Here is a 26,949-nt window from a genome sequence, read left to right on the forward strand (position 1 = left end):
AGTTTATAATAATAATAATAATAATAATGAATAATAAACCTTTATTTGTACCCCGCTACCATCTCCCGCAGGACTCGGTGCGGCTTACAAGAGGCCGAGCCCTAAGTACATCATTAACAAAAACACAACAACAACAATACAATGCAACAATAAATAAACTCATAACAAAGCCATAGAAGAATAACAAAAACACGATACTGTTAAAAAACCTGTGGCAGGGCCAAATGTAATGGTTAAAATTCTAAAAATGCTGGGCATGTCCAGGTGAGGTAGGATGGATATTTTGGGAATACAAGGGTGTGCAGACAATTCTAACTCTCCAATTGCTTGGGATTCCTTAATCTGGGAAGGAACATTGGAACATCCATGTTTTCAAGCTCCTTCTGAAGACTGCCAGTGTTGGGGAGTGCCTGATGTCCTTGGGGAGGGAGTTCCAGAGTCGTGGGGCCACCACCGAGAAGGCCCTGTCCCTCGTCCCCACGAATCGCGCTTGCGATGCCGGTGGGATCATGAGCAGGGCCTCACCAGATGAATGAAGAGATCGTGTGGGTTCATGTACGGAGATGTGGTCACGCAGGTAGGAGGGTCCCAAACCGTTTAGGGCTTTGTAGGTAAGCACCTGCACCTTGAATTGGGCCCGGAAAATGAACGGCAGCCAATGGAGCTCCTTGAACAGGAGGGTTGACCTCTCCCTGTAAGGAGCACCAGTTAACAGCCTGGCCGCCGTCCGTTGAACCAACTGAAATTTCCAGGCAGACCTCACAACCTCTGAGTAGGTCAGCCATATATGCAGGTGAAATGTCAGGAGAGAATGCTTCTGGAACATGGCAATACAGCCCGGAAAACTCACAGCAACCCAGTCCAGTTTTATCTTGTGCAGTGGACACTCTTTTTAAAAAGATGCTCTCTTCACTCAAAAGTTCAAATTTTGTTCCACATGTTCTTGTTTTGGGGCAGAGGATCTACACAGGCCTTTGGAGAGAACTTATGGTAACAGTTTCTCCCTTTGAATCTGCTTTGAATTGGAGAGTAAAACACGAGTGGCTGTTCCCTGCTATGATATGAACTCTTGCTTTACTTGCGGTTTTATTGCACAGTGGATTGGGGAGTGGGGTCTAGTTCTGAAGGCTCCTTTGAGGAGGAAACTTAGCTGGATCTGTTGTCCCTCGATGTAGAAGCCCCTTCCTTTTTCATGCTTTAATGTGCAAACGCACAGACAAAAAAGCAAAATATAAATTGTTAATATCGCCATCTGCTCAGTCTGGGGATTCGTTTTCAATGGCAAACAAGGGAATCAGATGAAGATTCAAAGATATCCAGGTTCCTTGATGCTTGTGCGCATGTAGCCGTCTCCCCATAGGCTTGGAAACAAGGCCTTCTCCATGCTGCTACAAAGATGACGAAATTGAGGGAGCGCTTCTGATTTTCAAGCATGAAGTAACCCATGAAAGGGCTACTTGTTCCCGCAGTTCCTTATCTGGTTCATCAGCTTAGCTTTTAGCAACGCGTATGCCCCAAGCGTTACAAATTATTGTATGCCTTTGTGGGTAAAGTGTTTCATGACGCTCAGAACTGGCAGAGTCAGGAGTGGATTGCAAACTGGTCCCCATTGTACAGCTTGCATTCCTGCCATGGGTGGATGCCAGCAGAGGTTTCCTTAAGGACCTCCAAGGGGACTAGTGCTCTGCAACGCTCTAGGGTTGGAGGTCAGCAATTGGCAGGTGACAGCACAGTAGTCACGGTGGTGGAAACAATACCCAATCAGGAAGGAAGCTTTGCTGACCCCATGAATGAGTATTAAAAGAACAAATGTGTTACAGGGTAAATTCTTGGGGTCACCATAAGTCAACAGGCAACTAAACACCCTGGTTGAGCAAACACAATGAGGAGGAAATGTTCAAATGTCACATATAAGGTTTGAATTATCAAAGGTGTTGAGATGTTGCCTTTTCAGGCTCCTTCTAACATTGCTATATAACCTAGATTGTTGTTGTTGTTCATTCATTCAGTCGTTTCCGACTCTTCATGACCTCATGGACCAGCCCACGCCAGAGCTCCCTGTCGGCCGTCACCACACCCAGCTCCTTCAAGGTCAATCCAGTCACTTCAAGGATGCCATCCATCCATCTTGCCCTTGGTCGGCCCCTCTTCCTTTTTCCTTCCATTTCCCCCAGCATAACCCAGATTATCAAAGCAAATAATCCATATTTTCTGTTTTAAACTGGATTATATGGGTCTACACTGCCATATAATACAGTTCAAAGCAGATCATCTGGATTTTATACAGAAGGGGGCCTAGAACGGCTTTGGGTTTGATCCAACGTGCCTGTCATTGACCGAAATCGTATTATTAGTCTTGATTGTAGTAGACCTATTGAATCAATGGGATTAATCAACGTGTTGACTCCTCACTTATCAACGGACTCAATGAGTTTATCTGAGACTGGCTGTGCTGTTGCACGCTGGGCCTGTGCATCAAACTGTAGACAGGACATAAATTCTGTGTGCCCAACGGGATGCCAGGGCTGCCTCAGATTAAAGGCCTTTGGATTTTCTTAAAACACAGTCTCTAGAATACTTAAAGGTTCAACAAAGTTCATTATTAATGAAAACAAACAGGTATTTCAAGGCTTTCTTAACAGTCTATAGGCTCTTTCAATCTTGTCCACAGGGAACAGGCACTATCTTAATGACTGGTATTTTAACTAATGGGGAAATCCTTAACTTCTAATCTGGGCAGTCTTTCTTTGCCTCTGTTGGCGTGGAGCCCCTACACCCGGTACCAACTGCGCCTGGCTTCCGCGAGTGACCCTTACCAAGCAGAGCTTGTAGACTTCCAAGGGAAAAGGAGTTCAGGTTTCGGTGATGGCTGGCTGAAGTCCCTCCGCAAAGGAGCTGTAAGGCTGTATGATCCTCGGCCAAGCTGTGGGCTGTATAACCCCGGCCAAGCTGTAGGCTGTATATCTCCCCGGCCAAGCCATAGAAGACGAAGCTTTCTACAGGAGCTCTTGGTATTACGTCCTGCATGGAAAGCTGCTCTGTGTGGACTGAACTCAAACTGGCTCCTATTCCCTCCAAAAACCCCAAAAGGGGGCAGGACTAGGGAACCTAACTATAATTGACAGGTGGCTTGCCCTATGATTGCAGCCAAAAGAAGCCACCTATCTGCAGAGTCCCAGAAATTTAGGACTATAACAAACATTCAATGCAAAGCAAACAAAATTGGAGCTCCTGGTACAGCTGTACCTGCACACTGGCCCCTTCTACACTGCCATATACAATCCATATTATCTGCTTTGAACTGAATTATATGACTCATATTATCCAGTTCAAAACAGATAATGTGGAATATCTGATTTGTTAATCTGGATTACATGGCCAACAAAACGGAATCCACCACCCTCCATTCCATGGCAGAACAGCTCTTACCAAAATATGTTCTCCCTAATGTTTAGGTGTATACAGTAAAGGAAGTTCTTCCACCCATATGGTCTCCCACACAGAGAGAGATGAGCGGGAGAGATGTTGCTTTGGGTGCAGCACCCAAAGTAGGGTATGGGCAGACCACTTTGGATGCCACAGGTGGGCAGACGCTGAGCAGTCGCCAATGTGGGCAGTCGGAGTTGTTGAACAAGGTTTGAGGCCATAGATCAAAACAAAACAAAACAGGAATCTAAGGAAGGGCAGGCAGAGAGGAGTCAGACCAGATGGAGAGGAAAAGGTTGGAGCCCAGTAGTAGGATCCATTCCCCCAAATGCCATCTGTTTTGCTTAGGTTCTTTAAAAGAAAAATCCATGGCCCCTTCTACGCTGCCATATAAAATCCAGATTGTCTTATTTGAATGGGATTATATGGCAGTGTACTCATATAATCCAGTTCAAAGCAGAAAATATGGATTATTTGCTTTGATAATCTGGGTTATGCTGGGGAAAATGGAAGGAAAAAGGAAGAGGGGTCGACCAAGGGCAAGATGGATGGATGGTATCCTTGAAGTGACTGGATTGACCTTGAAGGAGCTGGGGGTGGTGATGGCTGACAGGGAGCTCTGGCGTGGGCTGGTCCATGAAGTCACGAAGAATTGGAAACAACTGAAGAAATGAACAATGGTCTGTGGTTTGTTCTTTTCCACACTCGCATGTTGTGGACTCCACTTTGTGGCCCAATTTCTTAAGGTGGGCTCTGCATCTCATGGTCCCAGAGTGCTGTCTGTTTAGCACCTTCCTTGTCGCCCAGTTTTCTATGTGCCAGGAGGGAGTTTCTCATCCGGTCTCAGCTACTGATTGAAGTTCTGGGTTTTAACCTGCCACTTTTGGACTCTCACTTGCTGAGGTGTTCCTACAAGTATCTCTGTAGATCTTAGAAAACTATTTCATGATTTAAGGCAGGGGTCCTCAAACTTTTTAAACAGAAGGCCAGGTCACAGTCCCCCAAACTGGAGGGCTGGATTACAATTTGGGGAAAAAATGAGTGAATTCCTATGTGCACTGCTCATATCTTATTTGTAGTGCAAAAAAACACTTAAAAACAATACAATATTAAAATGAAGAACAATTTTAATAAATATAAACTTATCAGTATTTCAGTGGGAAGTGTGGGCCTGCTTTTGACTGATGAGAAAGGATTGTTTTTGTGTGCTTTCAAGTCATTTCAGACTTAGGTTGACCCTGAGCGATGGCCGGGTAAATGACCTTGGAGGGCCGTATTTGACCCCTGGGCCTTAGTTTGAGGACCCCTGATTTAAGGCGTTGGCTTGCTGGCTGATATCCAACGGGATGGGCTGCTACCGGCAGTTGTCCGCTGGTAAAATACCACCTAAACAGTGTAATTTCTCCAGTGGTGTAGGGTATAGACACCCCGTGATAATGCAGCATGTCTGATTAAGAACCACATCCACTGTTTTAGCATGGTGAGATGTGTTCCACACTGGGCATGCGTACTCAGCAGCAGAGTAGCACAGCACAAGGGCAGATGTCTTCACTGTGTCTGGTTGTGATCCCCAGGTTGTGCTAGACAGCTTTCATATGATATTGCTAGCAACCACTTTTTGCTTGATATTCAAGCAGTGCTTCTTGTAGGTCAGAGCACGGTCCAGAGTAACTTCCAGGTATTTTGGTGTGCTGCAATGCTCCAGTGGGATTCCTTCCCAGGTAATCCTCAGAGCTCGATATGCTTGTCTGTTCTTAAGATGAAAAGCACATGTCTGAGTATTAGATGGATTAGGAATCAACTAGTTTTCTACAGTAAGAGCACCTAGAGCTTTAGAGAGCTTCTGTTCAACCATCTCAAAGCTCCCTGCTTGAGCAGTGATGGCACGATCATCAGCATAGATGAAATTCTCTGTCCCTTCTGGCAGTGGCTGGTCATTTGTGTAAATGTTCAACATTGACGGAGCGAGCAACGCTCCCCTGAGGCAAGCCATTCTTCTGTTTCGCCATTTGCTTCTCTGGCCCTGGAACTCAACAAAAAAGCTCCTGTTTTGTAGCAGGTTTCCTATGAGGTGGGTGAGACAGTAGTCCTTTGTGATATTATAAGTTTTTCTCAAGAGAAGGGAATGATTTACAGTGTCTTAAGCTGCTGACAGGTCTGTGAAGACAGCTCCTGTAATCTGCTGCCTTTCAAAACCATCTTCTATGTGCTGAGTCAGGTTTAATGCTTGTCATGTGCAGCTTTTGCCTTTTCTGAAGCCACCCTGTTGTGGGATCATGCATGGGTTTATTTCTTCCATAATTCTATGCCAATGCTATGCAAACATGAGGGTTTTTTATAGCTTGGTGGGGCACCAGTCATCTTTGGCAGAGAAGACTAAAACTCCCAGGATTAAATAGCACTGAGCCATAGCAATTACAGTAGAGTCAAACTGCATTCATTGCAATAGGTAATTGTCTCCTCAGAATACTCCTGTAAGAATGGGCCTCGTTTCCCTTTAAATCCTGCTCTGGGAAGCCCCTCCCCCTGGGCCCGCCCACTCGGCGCGCGTGGAGGCGCCGTTAATAAAAGCAGAGAGTAGATCAATCGCAGGCATGGGCCGCGTTCTTTTCTTCTTCTGTACAGTCAACTGGCTGTCCAATCAGAGAACACGGAAGAGGAGACGAGCAGAGGAAAGAGCCAATAGGGCACCCTCTACCAGCTACACAGTGTTCCCGCCCACTCCGAGATGGCGGTGAGGCCTTGAAAGCACTCCTCCAGGTGTTTTAGACTTCAACTCCCAGAAGCCTCAGCTACACTGGCCAATGATCAGGGATTCTGGGAAATGAAGTCCAAAAAACACCTGGAGGACCAGAGCTTGGAAATCATTACCTTAAAGCAGGCCTGGGCAAACCCTCCAGGTGTTTTGGACTTCAACTCCCACATTTACTAAGACCTTACCGGCATCCAACTTAAGTTGAAGGCAGGCCTGGGCAAACTTGGGCCCTCCAGGTGTTTTGGACTTCAACTCCCACAATTCCTAACAGCTTACCATCATCCAACATAACTTGAAGGCAGGCCTGGGCAAACTTGGGCCCTCCAGGTATTTTGGACTTCAACTCCCACAATTCCTAACAGCTTACCGGCATCTGACATAACTTGAAGGCAGGCCTGGGCAAACTTGGGTCCTCCAGGTGTTTTGGACTTCAACTTCCACAATTCCTAACAGCTTACCGGCATCCAACATAACTTGAAGGCAGACCTGGGCAAACTTGGGCCCTCCAGGTGTTTTGGACTTCAACTCCCACAATTCCCAACAGATTACCGGCATCCAACATAACTTGAAGGCAGGCCTGGGCAAACTTGGGCCCTCCAGGTATTTTGGATTTCAACTTCCACAATTCCTAACAGCTTACCATCATCCAATGTAACTTGAAGGCAGGCCTGGGCAAACTTGGGCCCTCCAGGTGTTTTGGACTTCAACTCCCACAATTCCTAACAGCTTACCGGCATCCAACATAACTTGAAGGCAGGCCTGGGCAAACTTGGGCCCTCCAGGTGTTTTGGACTTCAACTCCCACAATTCCTAACAGCCCACCGGCATCCAACATTACTTGAAGGCAGGCCTGGGCAAACTTGGGCCCGCCAGGTGTTTTGGACTTCAACTCCCACAATTCCTAACAGCCCACCGGCATCCAACATAACTTGAAGGCAGACCTGGGCAAACTTGGGAACTCCAGGTGTTTTGGACTTCAACTTCCACAATTCCTAACAGCTTACCATCATCCAATGTAACTTGAAGGCAGGCCTGGGCAAACATGGGCCCTCCAGGTGTTTTGGACTTCAACTCCCACAATTCTCAACAGCTTACCGGCATCCAACATAACTTGAAGGCAGGCCTGGGCAAACTTGGGCCCTCCAGGTGTTTTGGACTTCAACTCCCACAATTCCTAACAGCCCACCGGCATCCAACATAACTTGAAGGCAGGCCTGGGCAAACCTGGGCCCGCCAGGTGTTTTGGACTTCAACTCCCACAATTCCTAACAGCCCACCGGCATCCAACATAACTTGAAGGCAGGCCTGGGCAAACTTGGGCCCGCCAGGTGTTTTGGACTTCAACTCCCACAATTCCTAACAGCCCACCGGCATCCAACATAACTTGAAGGCAGACCTGGGCAAACTTGGGCCCTCCAGGTGTTTTGGACTTCAACTTCCACAATTCCTAACAGCTTACCATCATCCAATGTAACTTGAAGGCAGGCCTGGGCAAACGTGGGCCCTCCAGGTGTTTTGGACTTCAACTCCCACAATTCCCAACAGCTTACCGGCATCCAACATAACTTGAAGGCAGGCCTGGGCAAACTTGGGCCCGCCAGGTGTTTTGGACTTCAACTCCCACAATTCCTAACAGTCCACCGGCATCCAACATAACTGGAAGGCAGGCCTGGGCAAACTTGGGCCTGCCTGGTGTTTTGGACTTCAACTCCCACAATTCCTAACAGCTTACCGGCATCCAACGTAACTTGAAGGCAGGCCTGGGCAAACTTGGGCTTTCCCGGTGTTTTGGACTACAACTCCCACAATTCCTAACAGCTTACCAGCATCCAACATAACTTGAAGGCAGGCCTAGGCAAGCTTGGGCCCGCCAGGTGTTTTGGACTTCAACTCCCACAATTCCTAACAGCTTACCGGCATCCAACATAACTTGAAGGCAGACCTGGGCAAACTTGGGCTTTCCAGGTGTTTTGGACTTCAACTCCCACAATTCCTAACAGCTTACCGGCATCCAACATAACTTGAAGGCAGGCCTGGGCCAACTTGGGCCCTCCAGGTGTTTTGGACTTCAACTCCCACAATTTGTAACAGCTTACCGGCATCCAACATAACTTGAAGGCAGGCTTGGGCAAACTTGGGCCCTCCAGGTGTGTTGGACTTCAACTCCCACAATTCCTAACGGCTGTTAGGAATTGTGGGACTTGAAGTCCAAAACACCTAGAGAGCCCAAGTTTGCCCAGGCCTGCCTTCAAATTGTGTTGGATGCCAGAGGATAACATTGTCTTCTTAACAATCACACAGAGATTTGTTCTGGATTTTCTATATGTGTGTAAGCATAGTCTTAGGAGATATTGGAGTAGGACCTAACCTACTAATTAATGGGTTCAATTGATTGTTTCCCAATAAATAGAGCTTTAATCACGTCCATTTTTTTAACTGGAAGGATCAACTTAAGTTGGAAATGTAAAACAAATTAAGGTATTGTTCCACTTCTAACTTGTGTGCGAGATGGTGCCAAAGAGGCAACAAAGGCTCTATTTCCCAACCTGTTTCTCTTGAGTCTTCGCAAATCGATTTCGTGCCTTTTGTTAGATTCCCCAGGGTTGCGGAAATAAAAGGTTTAGGTCAGAAGATGCCCGCCGCTGACTCAAAAGTAGTTCCTGGGGAATGCGTTGTGTGAAAAAGCGTTTGAGGTTAGCGGTGTTGGTAACTGATCTTTCCCTGCATTAGAGCCATTTCTAAAAATAATAATAAAAAAGGGGTTTGGTGTGCATTTTCTTTTCTTTTCTTTTTACTAGTGGCACCTAGCATTTCTTTAGATCTATACAATCTGGAGGACTTCAGAAAGTTTTACAAAGGCCGGAAATCTCTGAAGTAAAGCCTCAAAAAAAGAAGAAGAGAAAAGAATGAGGAAGAAAATCCTCCTTTCAGACAACTTTTCCCTCTACTTTTACAAAACACTTTTTTTGGCCTAAATCCCTAGAATAGGCCCAAGAGACATTGTGGTGCAATCATTTCAGCACCATACTTAGGGGTGCACCTACACTGTGGAATTAAAGCGGTTTGACACCACTTTAAACACCACGGCTCAATGCTATAGAATCATATGAGTTGTATTTATACAAAGCTTTTAGACTTTGAAACAAACATGAAACAATCAGGGCCAGCTTACACCTCCCAACAAAGGATCACCCCAGACAGCAACCAGCCAGGCATTGAAGCTGTAAGGCCATTAGATGTTAGTCAAGGTGGCCAATTGCAACATTCACACTTGCCTCAAGCAGACAAGAGTTCTTTCTGCCACCCTGGACATTCCACAGATATATAAACCCCACTAGCCTAGTTTCCAACAAGCCTCACAACCTCTGAGGATGCCTGCCATAGATGTGAGCGAAACGTCAGGAGAGAATGCCTCTGGAACATGGCCATACAGCACAGAAAACTCACAGCAACCCACTTTTAGCCTTTTCTGGCAAAGAATGCTGCTGCCTCATCAGCCTTCAACGCCATTATTCCATTGAACCAAGGCAGTTAAAATAGTGTCGATCTGGGGACTGTTGCCATAAGTTCCACTGAATTCATTTAAACTTATTTTCTGAGTAAATATTCAAACAAGTGGGATGCACAACACTTAACAGTTTCTCATTCCATTTCCACCTCCACTAAGTTTCTGCTGAGCCCTAGGAAGGGTTCTGCCTTTGAAAATCTGGTTCTTCATTCAAGAAGGTAATTTATGTAAATAGGGAGCACCAAATGATCTAGAGGAGGAAAACTGTTGGGGAAAACACCTGGCACATAATGATGATGCGGCATCCCAATGCCCTGTTGCTCAGTCAGACTTAATTTTGAGAAAGCTTGCGTAGGATTGTCATCTTTGGATCTTCAGGCAACAAAACTCCACAGTCTCTTAATTCATAGGATTTTAAGAGTTGGAAGAACCACCAAGTCTAATCCCTTGCCTTGCAGGAATAAATGATACACTCAATCCTCCACATTCGCTGGGGTTAGGGCACAGGACTTCTGTGAAAGTTAAAAAGCCATGAATAAATTCCTATTTTTTTACATGAGGGAACACTCTTTAGACATTTCTAGGACTCCTTCCGCACAGCTGACCAAAATACCACATTTTCGGCTTTGAACTGGAATATCATGGTAGTGTGGACTCAGATAACCCAGTTCAGAGCAGGTATTGTTGATTATCTGCCCTGATATTCTGGGTTATAGGGCTGTGTGGAAGGGCCCTGAATCTTCCAACACAACTCCATTGTCAACCTCTACTGAAACCTAGCTATAGAATCACCTGGGAGGACCTAGGCTCCTTCTATAATCCCCTTTATCCCAGGATGTGATCCCAGATTATCTGCTTTGAACTAGATTATATGAATCTACACTGCCAGATAACCTGGGCTAAACAGAGAATCTGGGATCAGATCCTGAGATATATAGAAGGAGCCCTAGAGATTCCTATTTGTTGTTGTTCATTCGTTCAGTCGTTTCTGACTCTTTGTGACCTCATGGACCAGCCCACGCTAGAGCTCCCTGTCGGCCATCACCACCCCCAGCTCCTTCAAGGTGAAGCCAGTCACTTCAAGGATGCCATCCATTCATCTTGCCCTTGGTCGATCCCTCTTCCTTTTTGCTTCCATTTTCCCCAGCATCATTGTCTTCTCTAAGATTTCTTGTCTTCTCATGGTGTGGCCAAAGTACTTCATCTTGGCCTCTACTATCCTTCCCTCCAATGAGCAGTCAGGCTTTATTTCCTGAAGTATGGACTGGTTGGATCTTCTTGTGGTCCAAGGCACTCTCAGAACTTTCCTCCAACACCACAGTTCAAAAGCATCTATCTTCCTTTGCTCAGCCTTCCCTATGGTGCAGCACTCACATCTGTAGGTGACTATGGGGAATACCATTGCTTTAACTATGTGGATCTTGGTTGCCTAGATTCCTATAAATAACATTTTAAATCAAAGCTGTGAATACTCAAATCCATAAAAATAAAACAATGCAAATATGGAGGGACAACCCTAAAGCTTTTCCACAAGATGCCTATCTGAAACTTTTAGAAGATGACGAAGGGCCCTTCCACACAGCCCTATAAACAAGAATATCAAAGCAGATAATTCACAATATCTGCTTTGAACTGGATTATCTGAGTGCACACTGCCATATAATCCAGTTCAAAGCAGATAATGTGGGATTTTATACAGCTGTAATGTGGGATTTTATACAGGGCCAAAGGAGGAAAGCAATGTATGAAAAGAAAATGCCCGTGAATCTTGTCTTCCTTTGTAATTGCTTCTAATATTCGGTAGCTTTTGTATCCTCAGTAATTGCAGTTTTGTTTTTGTTTTTTTTGTAGGAAGTCTATATACTTTGGGTATGCTCTTCTTTCAGTTTTTGGGAGTGATTCCATCTGGATTTCTTGAATAGTGGATAAACATCCACACAATCATATTCTATGGCTCCATATACACTGCCATATAAAATCCAGATTATCTGTTTTGAACTAGGGCCCTTTTCATATAGCTGTATAAAACCCACATTGACTGGATTATATGGCAAGGTGGACTCAGATAACTCAGTTAAAAGCAGATATTGTGGATTATCTGACTTGATGTTCTGGGTTATATGGCTGTGTGGAAGAGTTCTAGGATCATATGGCAGTGTAGACTCATATGATCCAGTTCAAAGCAGATCATCTGGATTTTATATGGCAGTGTAGATAGGGCCTATATCCTAGCTGGATCATCTTCACACAATCGTGATACTAGTCCTCCATGGAGTATCTTTAGAGAAGGTGGTGGAATGCTGTGTATACACCACCTAAGGCTCCTTTTTTGGACCAGGGACCACTTTGACCAGGGACCACTCTCCAACATTAGTACCAAAAGGGTTGCGAATCAGTTTTTGGTCAACTTTAGATTCAGTTTGGTTATTTGTGGTGCTAATTCAGAAAATTGCATTGGTAGACCCCATCAGCTCTAGTTTCTGATACAGAAGATATGCCATTTATTAGTCGCCATCTGCTCACCCACACAAAACCATATTTAATCATCGAGAGCTGATGTGGTAGTAATCTTTCGTGGGTAGTCAGCCTCTTTCCTCCTGACATCCCCATTGCCTCAGCACTATAAGAGGGTATTGCAAAACCAATTGCTCTCGTTGCTGTGTGGTTTTGAGGCAACAGTGTAGTAATGGTGAGGCCGCAGACCATATTTTTGTTCTTGTGGACCACAGGTTGGGAACCACTGATCTACACTGACCATTGAATGCAGTTCAAAGCTAACTTCAAACAAACCCCCGCAAAAGTGTACAAATTTATTTATTTATTGTGTCAGGACCAAACCAAACAGTTGTATTACATTTTTAAGCAAAACAAAACAAACAAACAGACAAAACACAAAGTTTGCAAGCTTGGTAATTGATTAAATGTCCTTTGACCAGTACCTGGCCACTTGGAGTGTCTCTGGTGTTACTATAAGAAGGTCCTCCATTGTGTATTCTTCTGTGTGCCCAGAGGGGAGTCTCTCATTTGGTATCAGCCATTGATTGAGGTTCTGGGTTTGAGCCTGCCACTTTTGGACTCTCGCTTGCTGAGGTGTTCCTGTGAGTGTCTCTGTAGATTTTACAGAGAGAAGGGATGGGGGGACATGAGAGAAGCCTCCTCGCAGGATTGCAAGACTTCTAATTCTCTCACTCCAGAAGCGAAGTGTACGAATGAAAGCCCTTAATGCACACCAGTGCTCTATGGTTTGTGTCACTGCCATCCATCTGGGCCTCAAACTGGGTTTTAAGATTTCCTCTGAAGAGTCCCCACCCCCCATTACTGGTTTGAAACCGCATTAAGCGGTCAATGTAGACGGAGCCTAAGTCGGGGTCCCTGGGTTGTGTGATACAAACTCATTATCATAATGTGATTAAAGGCAGGCTTTAACCGCTATAGAGGAAAGGCATGCCGGTTGCCAAGTTTTGTGCATCCTTATTAGTCTTGCTTGATTTGTCAATGCAATTAAAAAAAATCAAATCCCTGCAATAAGCCCATAGAGGAAGACAAGAAAACGTGACAAAGCGGGGAATTCTTCTCTCTCTCTCTTAGGCGAGCCCTCACTGGCCGAATAGGATAGTCTTCCAGAATCAGTATTCTGGTGGGTCCGTAGGTGACTGTGGAGCCCTATTCTTGACCTGCATCTTCTCCTGTAGTGAGGGCATTGGTTTCCAGGTGGAAGGCGGTCTCGGTCGGGGTTGGCTTGATGTGCCTTCCTCTTGGCACGTTTCTGTCTTTCACCCTCCATTCCTGCCTCTTCAAATTCTGCAGCACTGCTGGTCACAGTTGACCTCCATCTAGAGCGCTCAAGGGCCAGGGTTTCCTGGTTCTCAGTGTCTATACCAGAGTTTTTAAGGTTGGCTTTGAGCCCGTCTTTAAATCTCTTTTCCTGTCCACCAACATTCTGTTTTCCGTTCTTGAGTACGGAGTAGAGAGTAGAGACGGTGGTCGGGCATCTGGACAATGTGGCCGGTCCAGCGGAGTTGATAGCAGAGGACCATCACTTCAATGCTGGTGGTCTTTGCTTCTTCCAGCACGCTGACCTTCGTTCGCTTGTGCGCATACAGAAGAAGATCTACAAGCCACTCTCAACACCTTTGCAGAAGCATACACAAAGCTTGGCCTGTCACTGAACATCGAGAAAACCAAAGTGCTGTTCCAGCAGTCACCAGCCGCCCCCTCTCCAATGCCAGAGATACAGCTTAATGGTGTAACATTAGAAAATGTCGACCATTTCCGCTACCTTGGCAGTCACCTCTCCACCAAAGTCAACATCGACGCCGAAATACAACACCGCCTGAGCTCTACAAGTGCAGCATTTTCCCGAATGAAGCAGAGAGTGTTTGAGGACCGGGACATCCGTAGGGATACCAAGGTGGTTGTCTATAAAGCTATTGTCCTCCCAACCCTGCTATATGCCTGTGAGACGTGGACTGTCTACAGACGTCACATGCAGCTCCTGGAACGATTCCATCAGCGCTGCCTCCGGAAAATCCTGCAAATCTCCTGGGAAGATAAGCGGACAAACGTCAGCGTGCTGGAGGAAGCAAAGACCACCAGCATTGAAGCAATGGTCCTCCAACATCAACTCCGCTGGACAGGCCACGTTGTCCGGATGCCTGACCACCGTCTCCCAAAGCAGTTGCTCTACTCCGAACTCAAGAACGGAAAACGGAATGTTGGTGGACAGGAAAAGAGATTTAAAGATGGGCTCAAAGCCAACCTTAAAAACTCTGGCATTGACACTGAGAACTGGGAGGCCCTGGCCCTTGAGCGCTCCAGCTGGAGGTCAGCTGTGACCAGCAGTGCTGCAGAATTCGAGGAGGCACGAGTGGAGGGTGAAAGAGAGAAACGTACCAGGAGGAAGGCGCGTCAAGCCAACCCCGACCGGGACCGCCTTCCACCTGGAAACCAATGCCCTCACTGCGGAAGAAGATGCAGAGCAAGAATAGGGCTCCACAGCCACATGCGGACCCACAAGGAAACCCATGATGGAAGACCATCTTACTCGTCCAACGAGGGATCGCCTAAGTAATTAAGTAAGTAAGTAAGTGTCTTCCCAAGAGATTTGCAGGATTTACAGGAGGCAGCTCGGATAGAATCGTTCCAAGAGTTGCATGTGTGACGCCTGACAGTCCACGTCTCGCAGGCGTATAGCAGGGTTGGGAGGACAATCTATATATATATAAATGGTCTGTGCATTAAAAACAAAAGAACCAATGAACGAAATCACACCAAATTTGGCAACAAAACGTCTCACAACACACGGAGTGACCATCACTCAACAAATTATGATTTTGTCATTCGGGAGTTGCAGTTGCTGGGATTTATAGTTCACCAACAATCAAAGAGCACTCTGAACTCCATCAACGATGGAACTGAACCAAACTTGGCACACAGAACTCCCATGACCAACAGAAAATACTGGAAGGGCTTGGTGGACATTGACATTGAGTTTGGGAGTTGTAGTTCACCTACAGATAGAGAGCACTGTGGACTCAAACAATGATGGATCTGGACCAAACTTGGCACAAGCACTCAATATGCCCAAATATGAACACAGATGGCATTTGGGGGAAATAGACCTTGACATTTGGGAGTTGTAGTTACAATCAAAGAGCATTCCGAACCCCACCAATGATGGAATTGGGGCCAAACATCCCACGCAGAACCCCCATGACCAACATAAAACTCTGTGTTTTCTGGTGGTCTTTGGTAACCATTCTGACACCCCCCTGGTGACCCCCCCCCCCCCAGGTTTTGACTTCCCAGGTTGAGAAATGCTGCCTTAAGGACATCCAGTCCAACTCCCTTCACCAGGGCAAGAAAACATAATCAAAACCCTCTTGACAAAGGGCCATTCAGCCATTCACACACACACACATATGTATATGACAATCAAAGATTTGAAAGGGACCCCTAAAGAAGGATGATGATATGTTGCATGTTCCAGAGTAGGCAAACCAGACAATCTCCACATCAACACTGACAAAGAAAGAACAAGAAATACTGTTTACCCACAAGCATAAAGACATTACATATATTAGAAACCAACACTTTCTCATTACTTTATTTTCCAGATCACCAGCCTGGGCCACAGCAACGCGTGGCAGGGAGCGGCTAGTATCTTTATAAACAAGCACCTTGGTATCCCTTTCCCTACGGATGTCCCAGTCCTCAAACACTCTCTGCTTCATTTGGAAAAATGCTGCACTCGCAGAGCTCAGGCGGTGTTGTATTTCAGTGTCGATGTTGACTTTGGTGGAGAGGTGGCTGCCAAGGTAGTGGAAATGGTCAACATTTTCTAATGTTAAACCATTAAGCTGTATCTCTGGCATTGGAGAGGGATTGGCTAGTGACTGCTGGAAGTAAGTAAGTAAGTAAGTAAAGGAGAATTAATACAGTTCGACACCACTTTAGGTGCCATGGCTCAATGCTATGAAATCCTGGGGGGTTGTAGTTTTGAAAGGTTTGAAAAATAGAGACAAAGCCTCACCAAATCACAGCTCCCATAATTCCGTAGCATTGAGCTAGAGCAGTAAAAATGGTGTTGAGCTGCATTAATGCCACAATGTAGATGCACCCTTAGACTGTAATAAGGGTGTGATTGTAGTATATCGGGGCAGAAGTGTATACTAGAAAATCGATTCAGCATGCTTGAGTTAGCATCAGCTTTCACTGTAAGACAAAAAGCAAAGTTCTAGCGCTCAAGCTTACAAAATCACCTTGAAAGTGTGGAGTAGACAGTCAGTAGTCCAGTGGTTCTCAACCTTCCTAATGCCGCGACCCCTTAGTATAGGTCCTCATGTTGTGGTGACCCCCAACCATAATGTTATTTTCGTTGCTACTTCATAACTGTAATTTTGCTACTATTATGAATTGTCATGTAAATAACTGATATGCAGGATGTATTTTCAGTCCCTGGACCAAATTTGGCACAAATACCCGATACACCCAAAATTTGAATACTGGTGGGGTTGGGGGTGATTGATTTTGTCATTTGGTAATGCTGGAGTTGCTGGGATTTATAGTTCACCTAAAATCAAAGAGCCTTCTGAACTCCATCAATGATGGAATTGAATCAAACACGGCACACAGAATTCCCATGACCAAGAGAAAATACTGGGAAGGTTTGGTGGACATTGACCTTGGATTTTTAGAGTTGTAGTTCACCTACATCCAGAGAACACTGTGGACACAAGTAATGATGGATCTGGATCAAACTTGGCACAAATATTCAATATGCCCAAATGTGAACACTGGTAGAGTTTGGAGAAAATAGACCTTGCCATTTGGGAGTTGTAGTTGTTGGGATTTATAGTTCACCCACAATGAAATAGCATTCTGAACCCCACCAACGATAGAATTGGACCAAACTTTCCACACAGAACCCCCATGACCAACAGAAAATACTATGTTTTCTGATGGTCTTTGACGACCCCTCTTACACCCCCTCGCGACCCCCACAGGGGTCCCTACCCCCAGGTTGAGAAACACTGCAGTAGACAGTCCACGTCTCGCAGGCATATAGCAGGGTTGGGAGGACAATAGCTTTATAGACTCTGGAACGCCCTCCCAAGGGATCTCAGACAGGCCCCTTCGTTGGCAATCTTTAGAAAGAATCTGAAAACTTGGCTGTTCCGATGTGCCTTTGCAGATTAGGAATCCCCAATAGCAAATCCTAGCAGCACTTTAATAGAACCATGAATTCTGCAAACTGCACATTGCACCATTTTATAGTCCTACATACCTCCTGCCACATCAGCACTTTTAATCTTGTACCCAGTGCCCTGGCCTGGCCCAGTTTTATTGTGTCCTGATGTCTTTATGTACCGTTATTGCTGTTGTTATTTGCTTAATCTGTTTTATTTGTTTTATTTGCTTTAGGTATTGTATTGTTGTATTGTGTAAGCCGCATCGAGTCCTCTGGGAGATGCTAGCGGGGTATTTATTTTATTTATCGTGTCATCAGCAACCATTGTATTACAATTCTAACAGAGCAAAACAAACACAGAGATTAAAAAGAAAAAGAAAAAAAAGAAAGAAAGAAAAAACCACACAGATTTTGTAAATTTGGTATTTGGTTAAATGTCCTTTGACCAGTATCTGGCCACTTGGAGTGCCTCTGGGGTTGCCGCAAGAAGGTCCTCCATCGTGCATGTGGCAGGGCTCAGGGTGCATTGCAGCAGGTGGTCAGAGGTTTGTTCTTCTCCGCACTCGCATGCCGAGGATTCCACCCTGTAGCCCCATTTCTTAAGATTGGCTCTGCATCTCGTGGTGCCAGAGCGCAATCTGTTCAGCGCCTTCCAAGTCGCCCAGTCTTCTGAGTGCCCAGGGGGGAGTCTCTCATCTGGTATCACCCATGAATTGAGGTGCTGGGTTTGGGTCTGCCACTTTTGGACTCTCGCTTGCTGGGGTGTTCCAGCGAGTGTCTCTGTAGATCTAAGAAAACTATGTCTTGATTTAAGTCGTTGATGTGCTGGCTGATACCCAAACAGGGGATGAGCTGGAGATGTCTCTGCCTTGGTCCTTTCACTATTGGCTGCTACTTTCCGGCGGATGTCAGGTGGTGCAATACCGGCTAAGCAGTGTAATTTCTCCAGTGGTGTGGGGCGCAGACACCCCGTGATAATGCGGCATGTCTCATTAAGAGCCACATCCACTGTTTTAGTGTTATGAGATGTGTTCCACACTGGGCATGCATACTCAGCAGCAGAGTAGCATAGTGCAAGGGCAGCTAGCGGGGTACAAATAAAGTAATAATAATAATAATAATAATAACACTGGAATGGAACAATGGATGACGAATCTGGAACATGTTTTTGATGACGAGACGACAGTGAACGGGTATTGTAGTAACTGTTTATTAATTGTGTAATGTGTTAGGTTGTTAACTGTTTCTATATAATGTAGCACTGAATTTTTGCTGTTCGTATTTGTTGTGAACCGCTGTGAGTCGCCTTCGGGCTGAGAACAGCGGTATATAAGTAAGGTAAAGATTACTGCAGATGCAGACTGTGGCCAGGAAATCAGAAGACGCTTACTTCTTGGGAGGAGAGCAATGTCCAGTCTCGATAAAATAGTAAAGAGTAGAGACATCACACTGGCAACCAAGATCCGCGTAGTCAAAGCCATGGTATTCCCTGTAGTAACCTACGGATGTGAGAGCTGGACCTTAGGGAAGGCTGAGCGAAGGAAGATCGATGCTTTTGAGCTGTGGTGTTGGAGGAAAGTTCTGAGAGTGCCTTGGACTGCGAGAAGATCCAACCAGTCCATCCTCCAGGAAATAAAGCCCGACTGCTCACTGGAGGGAAAGATACTAGAGACAAAGTTGAAGTACTTTGGTCACATCATGAGGAGACAGGAAAGCCTAGAGAAGACAATTATGCTGGGGAAAGTGGAAGGCAAAAGGAAGAGGGGCCGACCAAGGGCAAGATGGATGGATGGCATCCTTGAAGTGACTGGACTGACCTTGAAGGAGCTGGGGGTGGTGATGGCCGACAGGGAGCTCTGGCGTGGGCTGGTCCATGAGGTCACGAAGAGTCGGAGACGACTGAACGAATGAACAACAACAACAACAAATAAATAAATAATAGACAAGCACCTTGGTATCCCTACGGATGTCCCGGTCCTCAAACACTCTCTGCTTCATTCGGAAAAATGCTGCACTCGCAGAGCTCAGGCGGTGTTGTATTTCAGTGTCGATGTTGACTTTGGTGGAGAGGTGGCTGCCAAGGTAGCGGAAATGGTCAACATTTTCTAATGTTACACCATTAAGCTGCATCTCTGGCATTGGGAGAAAAAGCGGGGAATTAAACCCTACAGAAAAATAAAAAAGAGACTCGTACTACAGAGTTCAAACTTTTCCTGCAGTTCAGATGTTTTATTTTTTTCCCTTATATTTAAAGGCTGCCCATAAAATATGTAGGAAAAGGGAGGGAGAACCCACCCTAAAAGACAACAGATCCCAGACTTCACAAGGGAAGTGGATATGAAATTGGGGGGAAGGAAAAAGAGGCGGATTGGCCTGAAACCTGGGCTCCAGATCCAAGGGCTAATTAAAACCTTTTGTCTCTCAAGTCTTTCTCTCTAAAGCATTCCGTGTCTGTTTAATATTTAACATATGGGGGGAGAGTTTTGTTGGTGAGCCAGTTATATTACAATCAGATATTGTTTAGTTAAGATGCAAAAAAAAAGGGGGGGGGGGAGAAAGAAGGAAAAAGGCAATTTTCTTCTAAGCTGAAACTTTGAAGAAGGAGGGGAAAAAAGAGGGGGGAGATTATACTACAGAATGATTTCACAGCACAAAGTTGATCAGTGTCTTTTTCTCTCTTTTTCTCTTGTCCCCCCTTTCTCCAAAAAGAGCAATACAAGCCCTTGCTTTGCATTGTATGGGGGAAAGAAAAGGAAGAGAGTTCAAACAGCAATTGATCTTTATCTTCTGGAGGGGAGGGGGGAGGGAGAGGAAAGGGTTAAAGGCAAGGAAGCTGGGAGGCGGGAAAAGGGCGCCTGTCCCTTTAAGGCCGCGAGAGAATGGCGGGGATAAGACGATTGGGGCGGCAGGATCACTTACTTCTGACGTCCCGAAGCCTGGGGGAGTTGGCGAGAGATGGCTTCCCTTTGATAAGGTCCTGGCAACTGAGTAGTACACGCAGGGGGAGCCAAAAAAATAAGGAAAGGAAAGAAAGCAAAACAAAACCCGACAATCATATCATTATATATATATATTAGATTAATTTTTTAATTTTTGGAATTGTAATAGTCGATAAAGAAGAGGAGAGGTCACTTTCCCTTTAAGAGCCATTGAACGCAATGGATTGGGGAAAGAAAAGAAATGGATAGGAATGCGGTTTTTTTATTGTGTGTCGTGTTTTGTGTGCTTTGTATTTATATCTAGAGATAGATAGATTTAAAAGATTTTTTTGTGTTTGTTTTTTTTTTAAATAAGGAAGGAAAGGTGGCTATCTCCCTGCCAGGACCGTCCCTTCGGTGGTTCACTTTGAAGTGCACAGTTAAATCCACAGCGCAGTGTTTGTGAGGAGAGCCCCGAGGACATTTGGTGCCTGCGAGGAGGGCTTGAAACAGGACCTGGATTGAGAGGAGGAGGAGAAGGAGGGAGAGAAGAAGGAGAAGAAGGGGGGCAGGAGAAAACAGGGGCTGGAAGAGGGAGGGATTTAGGCTTTTGAAGATTCCCCCCCTTTCCCCACCTTCTCTTTCAGCTTGAGTAGTAGCTGGGAAACACAGAGAGAGAGAGAGACTCTGAGGGAACTCTCCTCTGCTTCATCTCCCCCTTATTATTATTATTTTTTGGGTTGGGGGCAACCTCCACTCTGCAAAAAAAGCTTGGAGAGCAGGATGGAAACTCTGATGTGCCCTGAGAAGGGGGAGGATTGGAAAATGCTCCTTTTCCCTTCCCAATCTGTAGGATTTTAATTTATTTTTGTGTGTGTCTGGGGGAGAAATAAGCCGCCACCACCAGCACCCCCCTATGCAAAAGGAAGGAAGCAACTCCTGGGGATGATCAAATGGTAAGTTGTAAAAGAATGTGATTTGCTGTGCTGCTCCCTCCCTCTTCCCCTCCCTCCCTCCTTCCTTCTCTCTCCTTCTCCTTCCCCCTCCCTTTCTCCCGGATCGCTTTGATGTCCTCTTGGCTGGAGCTTTGAAGTTGTTAAGGAAAGCTATTTATGTGTTAGTTAGGAGCCAGCCCAGCCTGGGAAGGAGAGAGACACAGAGAGAGGCAAGCCGGGGTATGTATGTATGTATTTATGCATGTATATCAGGATGGATGGCCAGGATCACAAAAAAGCAAGGAAATATAGTTGTGTATGTACTATAGATGCAAGTGTGTGTTTGTAGAAGATCCTGAAAGCCAAGGAGAGCTCACTTTCCCTGGTTCCTTCCTTTGAAAGCAAAGGATTGGGCATATTGATTGACCAGGATTACAAAAAAGCAAGGAAATATAGTTGTGTATGTACTATAGATGCATGTGTGTGTTTGTAGAAGATCCTCAAAGCCAAGGATAGGACATGTTGAGTGGCCAGGATCACAAAAAAGCAAGTAAATATAGTTGTGTATGTACTATAGATGCATGTGTGTGTTTGTAGAAGATCCTGAAAGCCGAGGAGAGCTCACTTTCCCTGGTTCATTCCTTTGGATGCAAAGGATTGGGCATATTGAATGGCCAGGATGACAAAAAACCAAGTAAATATAGCTGTGTATATACTATAGATACATGTGTGTGGTTTTAGAAGATCCTGAAAGCCAAGGAGAGCTCACTTTCCCTGGTTCTTTCCTTTGGAAGAGAGAGATGCAATGGATTGGGCATATTGATTGGCCAGGATCACAAAAAGCAAGTAAATATAGGTGTATATATACTATAGATGCATGTGTGTGTTTGTAGAAGATCCTGAAAGCCAAGGATAGGACATGTTGAGTGGCCAGGATCACAAAAAAGCAAGTAAATATGGGTGTATATATACTATATATACACATGTGTATGTGTTTTAGAAGATCCTGAAAGCCAAGGAGAGCTTATTTTCCTTGGTTTTTTCCTTTGGAAGAGAGAGATGCAAAGAGTAGGACATATTGAATGGCCAGCACCACAAAAAATCAAGTAAATATAGGTGTGTGTATATAGTATATGTGTGTGTGTGTGTTTGTAGAAGATCCTGAAAGCCAGGAGAGCTCACTTTCCTTGGTTTCTTCCATTGGAAGAGAGAGATGCAAAGGATTGGACATGTTGAGTGGCCAGGATCACAAAAAACCAAGTAAATATAGGTGTGTATATATACTATATATGTGTGTGTGTGTGTTTGTATAGAGATGGAGTAGAAGATCCTAAAAGCAAAGGAGAGCTCACTTTCCTTGGTTTCTACCTTTAGAAGAGAGAGATGCAAAGACTTGGACATATTGAGTGTATATTTATATATATTTTTTCAGATAAGATGCACTGCATGAAATCCCTCCAAGGCAAGCAACCGGTTTTGGAAAGACTTCTCAGCCCTCCCTCCCTCCATTCCTTCTTTTCCCCTTTCCTCTCCTCCTTTCCTGAAATCTCTCTCTTCCCCCACTCCGCACGTCCTTCACTCTTTCACTCTGGTCGCCATTTCTGGAAATCTTTTCTCTCTATCTCTGATTTTCTTTTCTTTTTCTTGAGGGCTTGACTTTGGAGGCTGCTTAGCAGGCTGTAGTTGCTGCTGTGATTTCTTCTCTCTCTCTCTCTCAAAGCCACCCTTTCCTCCTCTCTCTCTCTCTCACTCATTCAGATCAACCAGACTTCTGGGAATGTCTGGTGCAGCTCAGGTACATGAGGACAGGGAGCAGCTTTTTTCCCTCCTCTATCATCATCTAATAATTAAAGTGAGCTCCCCCCCCCCCCCATGAATCTCAGCTCTTTACAGAAGTGACTGTCTCTCTCTCTCTTAGTGTTGAAAAGGAGCATGTTATACTTGTATAAGTTCATCTGTCAGGGGTGCTTTGATTGCGGATTTTCCTGCTTCTTGGCAGGGGGTTGGACTGGATGGCCCACGAGGTCTCTTCCAACTCTATGATTCTCCGGATTATATCTGTTTGAGGTGTTGGTGGAGATGCCAGAAGCCAGGAAGGGAGTTGCTCAGAGTTTTGAACTCTTCACATGTTTGGGGAGATCATCTTTCATTTTTAATGGATGCTGATCAGCTTCAAAGTGCATAGAGGACTTTGAAGGCCTTTTCCAGGCTGTGTAAGATTGTCTGGGAGTTGTACCAAACTCTCAGAACCTCTTTCCACCTTAAATGGTGGAAAGTGCCTACATTAAAAATATAGTAAACATAGTGGAGAGGGCTTCCAACCTTTTCCTTCCAGTGGGTGGAAATGTGTAGCATTTTATGGGAATATTCTAAGTATTGCATTGAGTTTCTGCCTTCTCTTTGAAGGTGGTCAGCAACAGATCAGATGAGTTGGACCTGGTTCTAAAACAACAATCTGGACCAAGCATGGGCAAACTTCAGCCCCCCAAGTGTTTTGGGCTTGAGTTCCTACAATTCCTTACATTGTGGGAGTTGAAGTCCAAAAGACCTGGACTTCAGTGTTTTGAACTGTTAGGAATTGTGGGAGTTGAAGTCCAAAACATCCGAAGGGCCGAAGTTTGCCCATGTCTGGACTCCCTCTTTCTGTTTGCACTTTTTAAGAAAAGTGTTTCTCATTGTGTAGTTTTAGGGGAGCATCTAGCGTTGGTTGTGCTTAGAAGGGTTTTCTTGTGATCATAATCTAAAAGTTGAGGGAGTTGAAGGGTTTGGTGGAGGGGGAGAGAATGGAAACCAGATGCTGAGGAAAGCACGTTTTGTTCTCTGCCTTGAGTTATCTACCAAAGTGAAGAGGGAAGGGAGGGAGGCAGAGCAAAACTTGGAAGATTTTGGTGCAAAATGGGTTTCACAGTGTAGAGATCCAAAATGTATTCCTGGGACTTCTCAGATGTTATCATGAGTAGGAGGGGAAAAGTTCAAGACCGGTGTTCTTTTGCATGTTTTGGGTTTTTTTATGGGCAGTGCAACAATTAAAAGTTCAATTTTCCTGTGTGCTCTTTCCAGACCCTTCCCCCCACGTTTTTTGCTCGCTCCACACCAAAGTTAAAAGTGTGCCCAGAGTTCAGCCTTTCTCTTTGAAAAGCATATCTGATACTTTTGATTAGTGCTGCAGATAGCTGCGGTTGCCTCTTTATTTTAATGCGAAGAGTTGAAAAGCCTGTTTACTTTTTGTCTTTGATGTTGGGCGGATCTGGTTTTGATTAGATCAATACTTCCCCCCCTTTTTTTTCTTAAAGAGAGAAGACTCAGAGGATCCCCTGCTGACTTGAGAAAGAAGAGAGAGACACACAAACACACACACACACAGATTACTGAGGAACTTAAAAAGAAAGGAGGGGGGAGCAAATCCCTGCCAGAAGGAACTCCAGCAGGAACCATGAGCAGTGCAGCCTTGCTGACTCACCTTCCAGACCCCAGTAGCAGCTTCAGAGAAGATGCCCCACGCCCCCCTGTACCAGGGGAAGAAGGAGAGGCACCATGCCACCTGCCTGCCAGTTTGTTTCTTGTGAAAAACCAAAGCTTCAAGGCCATGTCAGTTTCTTCCACGCCCAGAAGGAATGAGGATGGTCTGGGGGAGCCAGAAGGCAGTGCGTCTCCGGATTCCCCTCTGGCGCGATGGACCAAATCCTTGCATTCCTTGCTGGGAGACCAAGATGGTGCCTATCTCTTCCGGACCTTCCTGGAAAGGGAGAAATGTGTGGATACTTTAGACTTCTGGTTTGCCTGCAATGGCTTCAGGCAGATGGACCTTAAGGATACCAAAACGTTAAGAGTCGCCAAAGCTATCTACAAAAGGTACATTGAGAACAACAGCATTGTCTCCAAGCAACTCAAGCCTGCCACCAAGACCTACATAAGGGATAGTATTAAGAAGCAGCAGATTGATTCGATCATGTTTGATCAGGCGCAGACTGAGATCCAGACTGTGATGGAGGAAAATGCTTACCGGATGTTTTTAACTTCTGATATATACCTCGAATATGTAAGGAGTGGGGGAGAGAATCCTGCTTACATGAACAGCAATGGACTGGGGAGCTTAAAAGTTGACTGTGGCTATCTCCCTACCTTGAATGAAGAAGAGGAATGGAGCTGTGCTGATTTTAAAAACAAACTTTTGCCATCTGTCCTTGGGTTGTCCAGTAAGACGTTGCGGGCCACAGCCAGTGTGCGAGCTACAGAAACTGTGGAGAATGGGTTCAGGTAAGGAAAATGGTTTTGAATAACTTCTAAAAGTCTTTTGCCCCATGTAAAGTCTTGCAGAGCTCATCCGACAAATGTTGTGTTCTTGTTGTGAGTAGATTTTGGCAAATCTTACTTGTTTGTTTTTTTTAATCACCCTTATATTGGCACATATTTCTGGCTCCAGGGAAAGGCTGTGCATTTCCCTAATAAAGAAGGCAGTACATTGTGGTTCTTGAGACTTACCAGTTCCTAAAGCTCTCTCAGACATCAAAAAAGTACTTCAAAGCGACTCGTTCTTTGAGACATGCGTTAATTGTTACCACTTTAAACCACATTAAGAGGAACTGGGAAGAGCACCATCTAGGCATGTGAATGAGTAATGAAATACTAGTTTGCCAGCTTCATCCCCAACTAGTGTTGAAATAAGTGGATTACATGCAGAACAGAAATTGGGGAGCAATTATAATGGTAGAACAAAAAAAAATCTATATTCTTATTGTGATAACCTATGTGACTAAACATAGTGATTTAGAAGGAAATTGTGTACATGGACTATACATACACACTTTATTAGCTAGCTAGCTAGGTACCATGTCCTTAAACCAAAGAAATTGTCAGTAGGGAATGGTATTATACCTGTGAGGTAGGAGAAGGGGTGTGCCAACTTTATCAGAAACCGTCTTATGTGAAGTCAGATCACTGGTTCATCAAACTGAGCATTAACTGCTCTGATGCGGGTCACCTCTTCAGAATTTCTGGTGTGTATGGATGGATGTGTGGTCTGTCTTTTGCAGACCTAGCTAGAAGTGTGAGGGATTGAACCCGGGACCCCCTTCTGTGTAAAACTGGCGCTCTGACATGAAGCTCTTGCCCTTCTCCATGAATTGAATTTGTACCTTGTCTTTGATAATTTCAGGAAAGTGATGTGTGCCCTTGCTTTGGTTGTTGCCTGCTGAAAGTGGGCAAGAATACTTCTCACAAAAAGGCAACATCATCCTATTTATTTCCCCCTCTCTTAATCAGGATGAGTGGCATAATCTTCTGCCACCTTATTCTCTTTCTCCCCCTCCCTTTCCCCTTCATAAATGGAAGTTGGTTGAACAAGAATCTGTGGAGCAGAAGGACCTGCTCTCCCTCACTCTTTCCCTCCCTCTCTCTGTTGTGTATATTCTGTCTTGCTTGGGGAGTTTCTTTCTCAATCTGGTAAGTATTTGACATCTGGTTTACAGGAATTTTTGTGAGTGTTTCTGTGATTCATAGACATCAAAGGACTTCAGGCATCTCTTCTGTTTTCAGCTTGTTTCAACGATGGCCTGCCTCTATGAGGAGGGTTTCTGAATTGCATCTGTTGTGTTTCTTGCTTGTCGCTTCAAAATGCAGCAGTATTTGTGAGTGATAGGACTGGAAAGACAGCTGGTTCTAGTTCAGCTTTCACTTAGACCAGTGCCAATCTGGAAGAGCTCCAAGTTTGTCAGAAG

The 26,949-nt window shown here is 45.1% G+C and overlaps 1 protein-coding gene across 5 annotated transcripts in view; it reads left to right on the plus strand.

The window, feature by feature from the left end:
• Window positions 1-26,949, plus strand: part of AXIN2 (axin 2) — a 93,638-nt gene that overhangs the window by 20,061 nt on the left and 46,628 nt on the right. Inside the window, exons 1-2 of one of the 5 annotated variants that reach the window (XM_060763071.2) lie at window positions 20,694-21,253; window positions 24,526-25,489. In XM_060763071.2, coding sequence (XP_060619054.2) covers window positions 24,666-25,489 — 824 coding nt within the window. In that variant the 5' untranslated portion in view covers window positions 20,694-21,253; window positions 24,526-24,665. Of the gene's footprint in view, window positions 1-20,693; window positions 21,254-21,337; window positions 21,473-22,169; window positions 22,183-24,525; window positions 25,490-26,949 lie in introns of those variants that run through there. The other 4 variants (XM_060763069.2, XM_060763070.2, XM_067464224.1 and 1 more) reach the window with 4 other exon arrangements.

This window comes from Anolis sagrei, chromosome 2, assembly GCF_037176765.1.
Source record: "Anolis sagrei isolate rAnoSag1 chromosome 2, rAnoSag1.mat, whole genome shotgun sequence".
Taxonomy (NCBI): Eukaryota; Metazoa; Chordata; class Lepidosauria; order Squamata; family Dactyloidae; genus Anolis; species Anolis sagrei.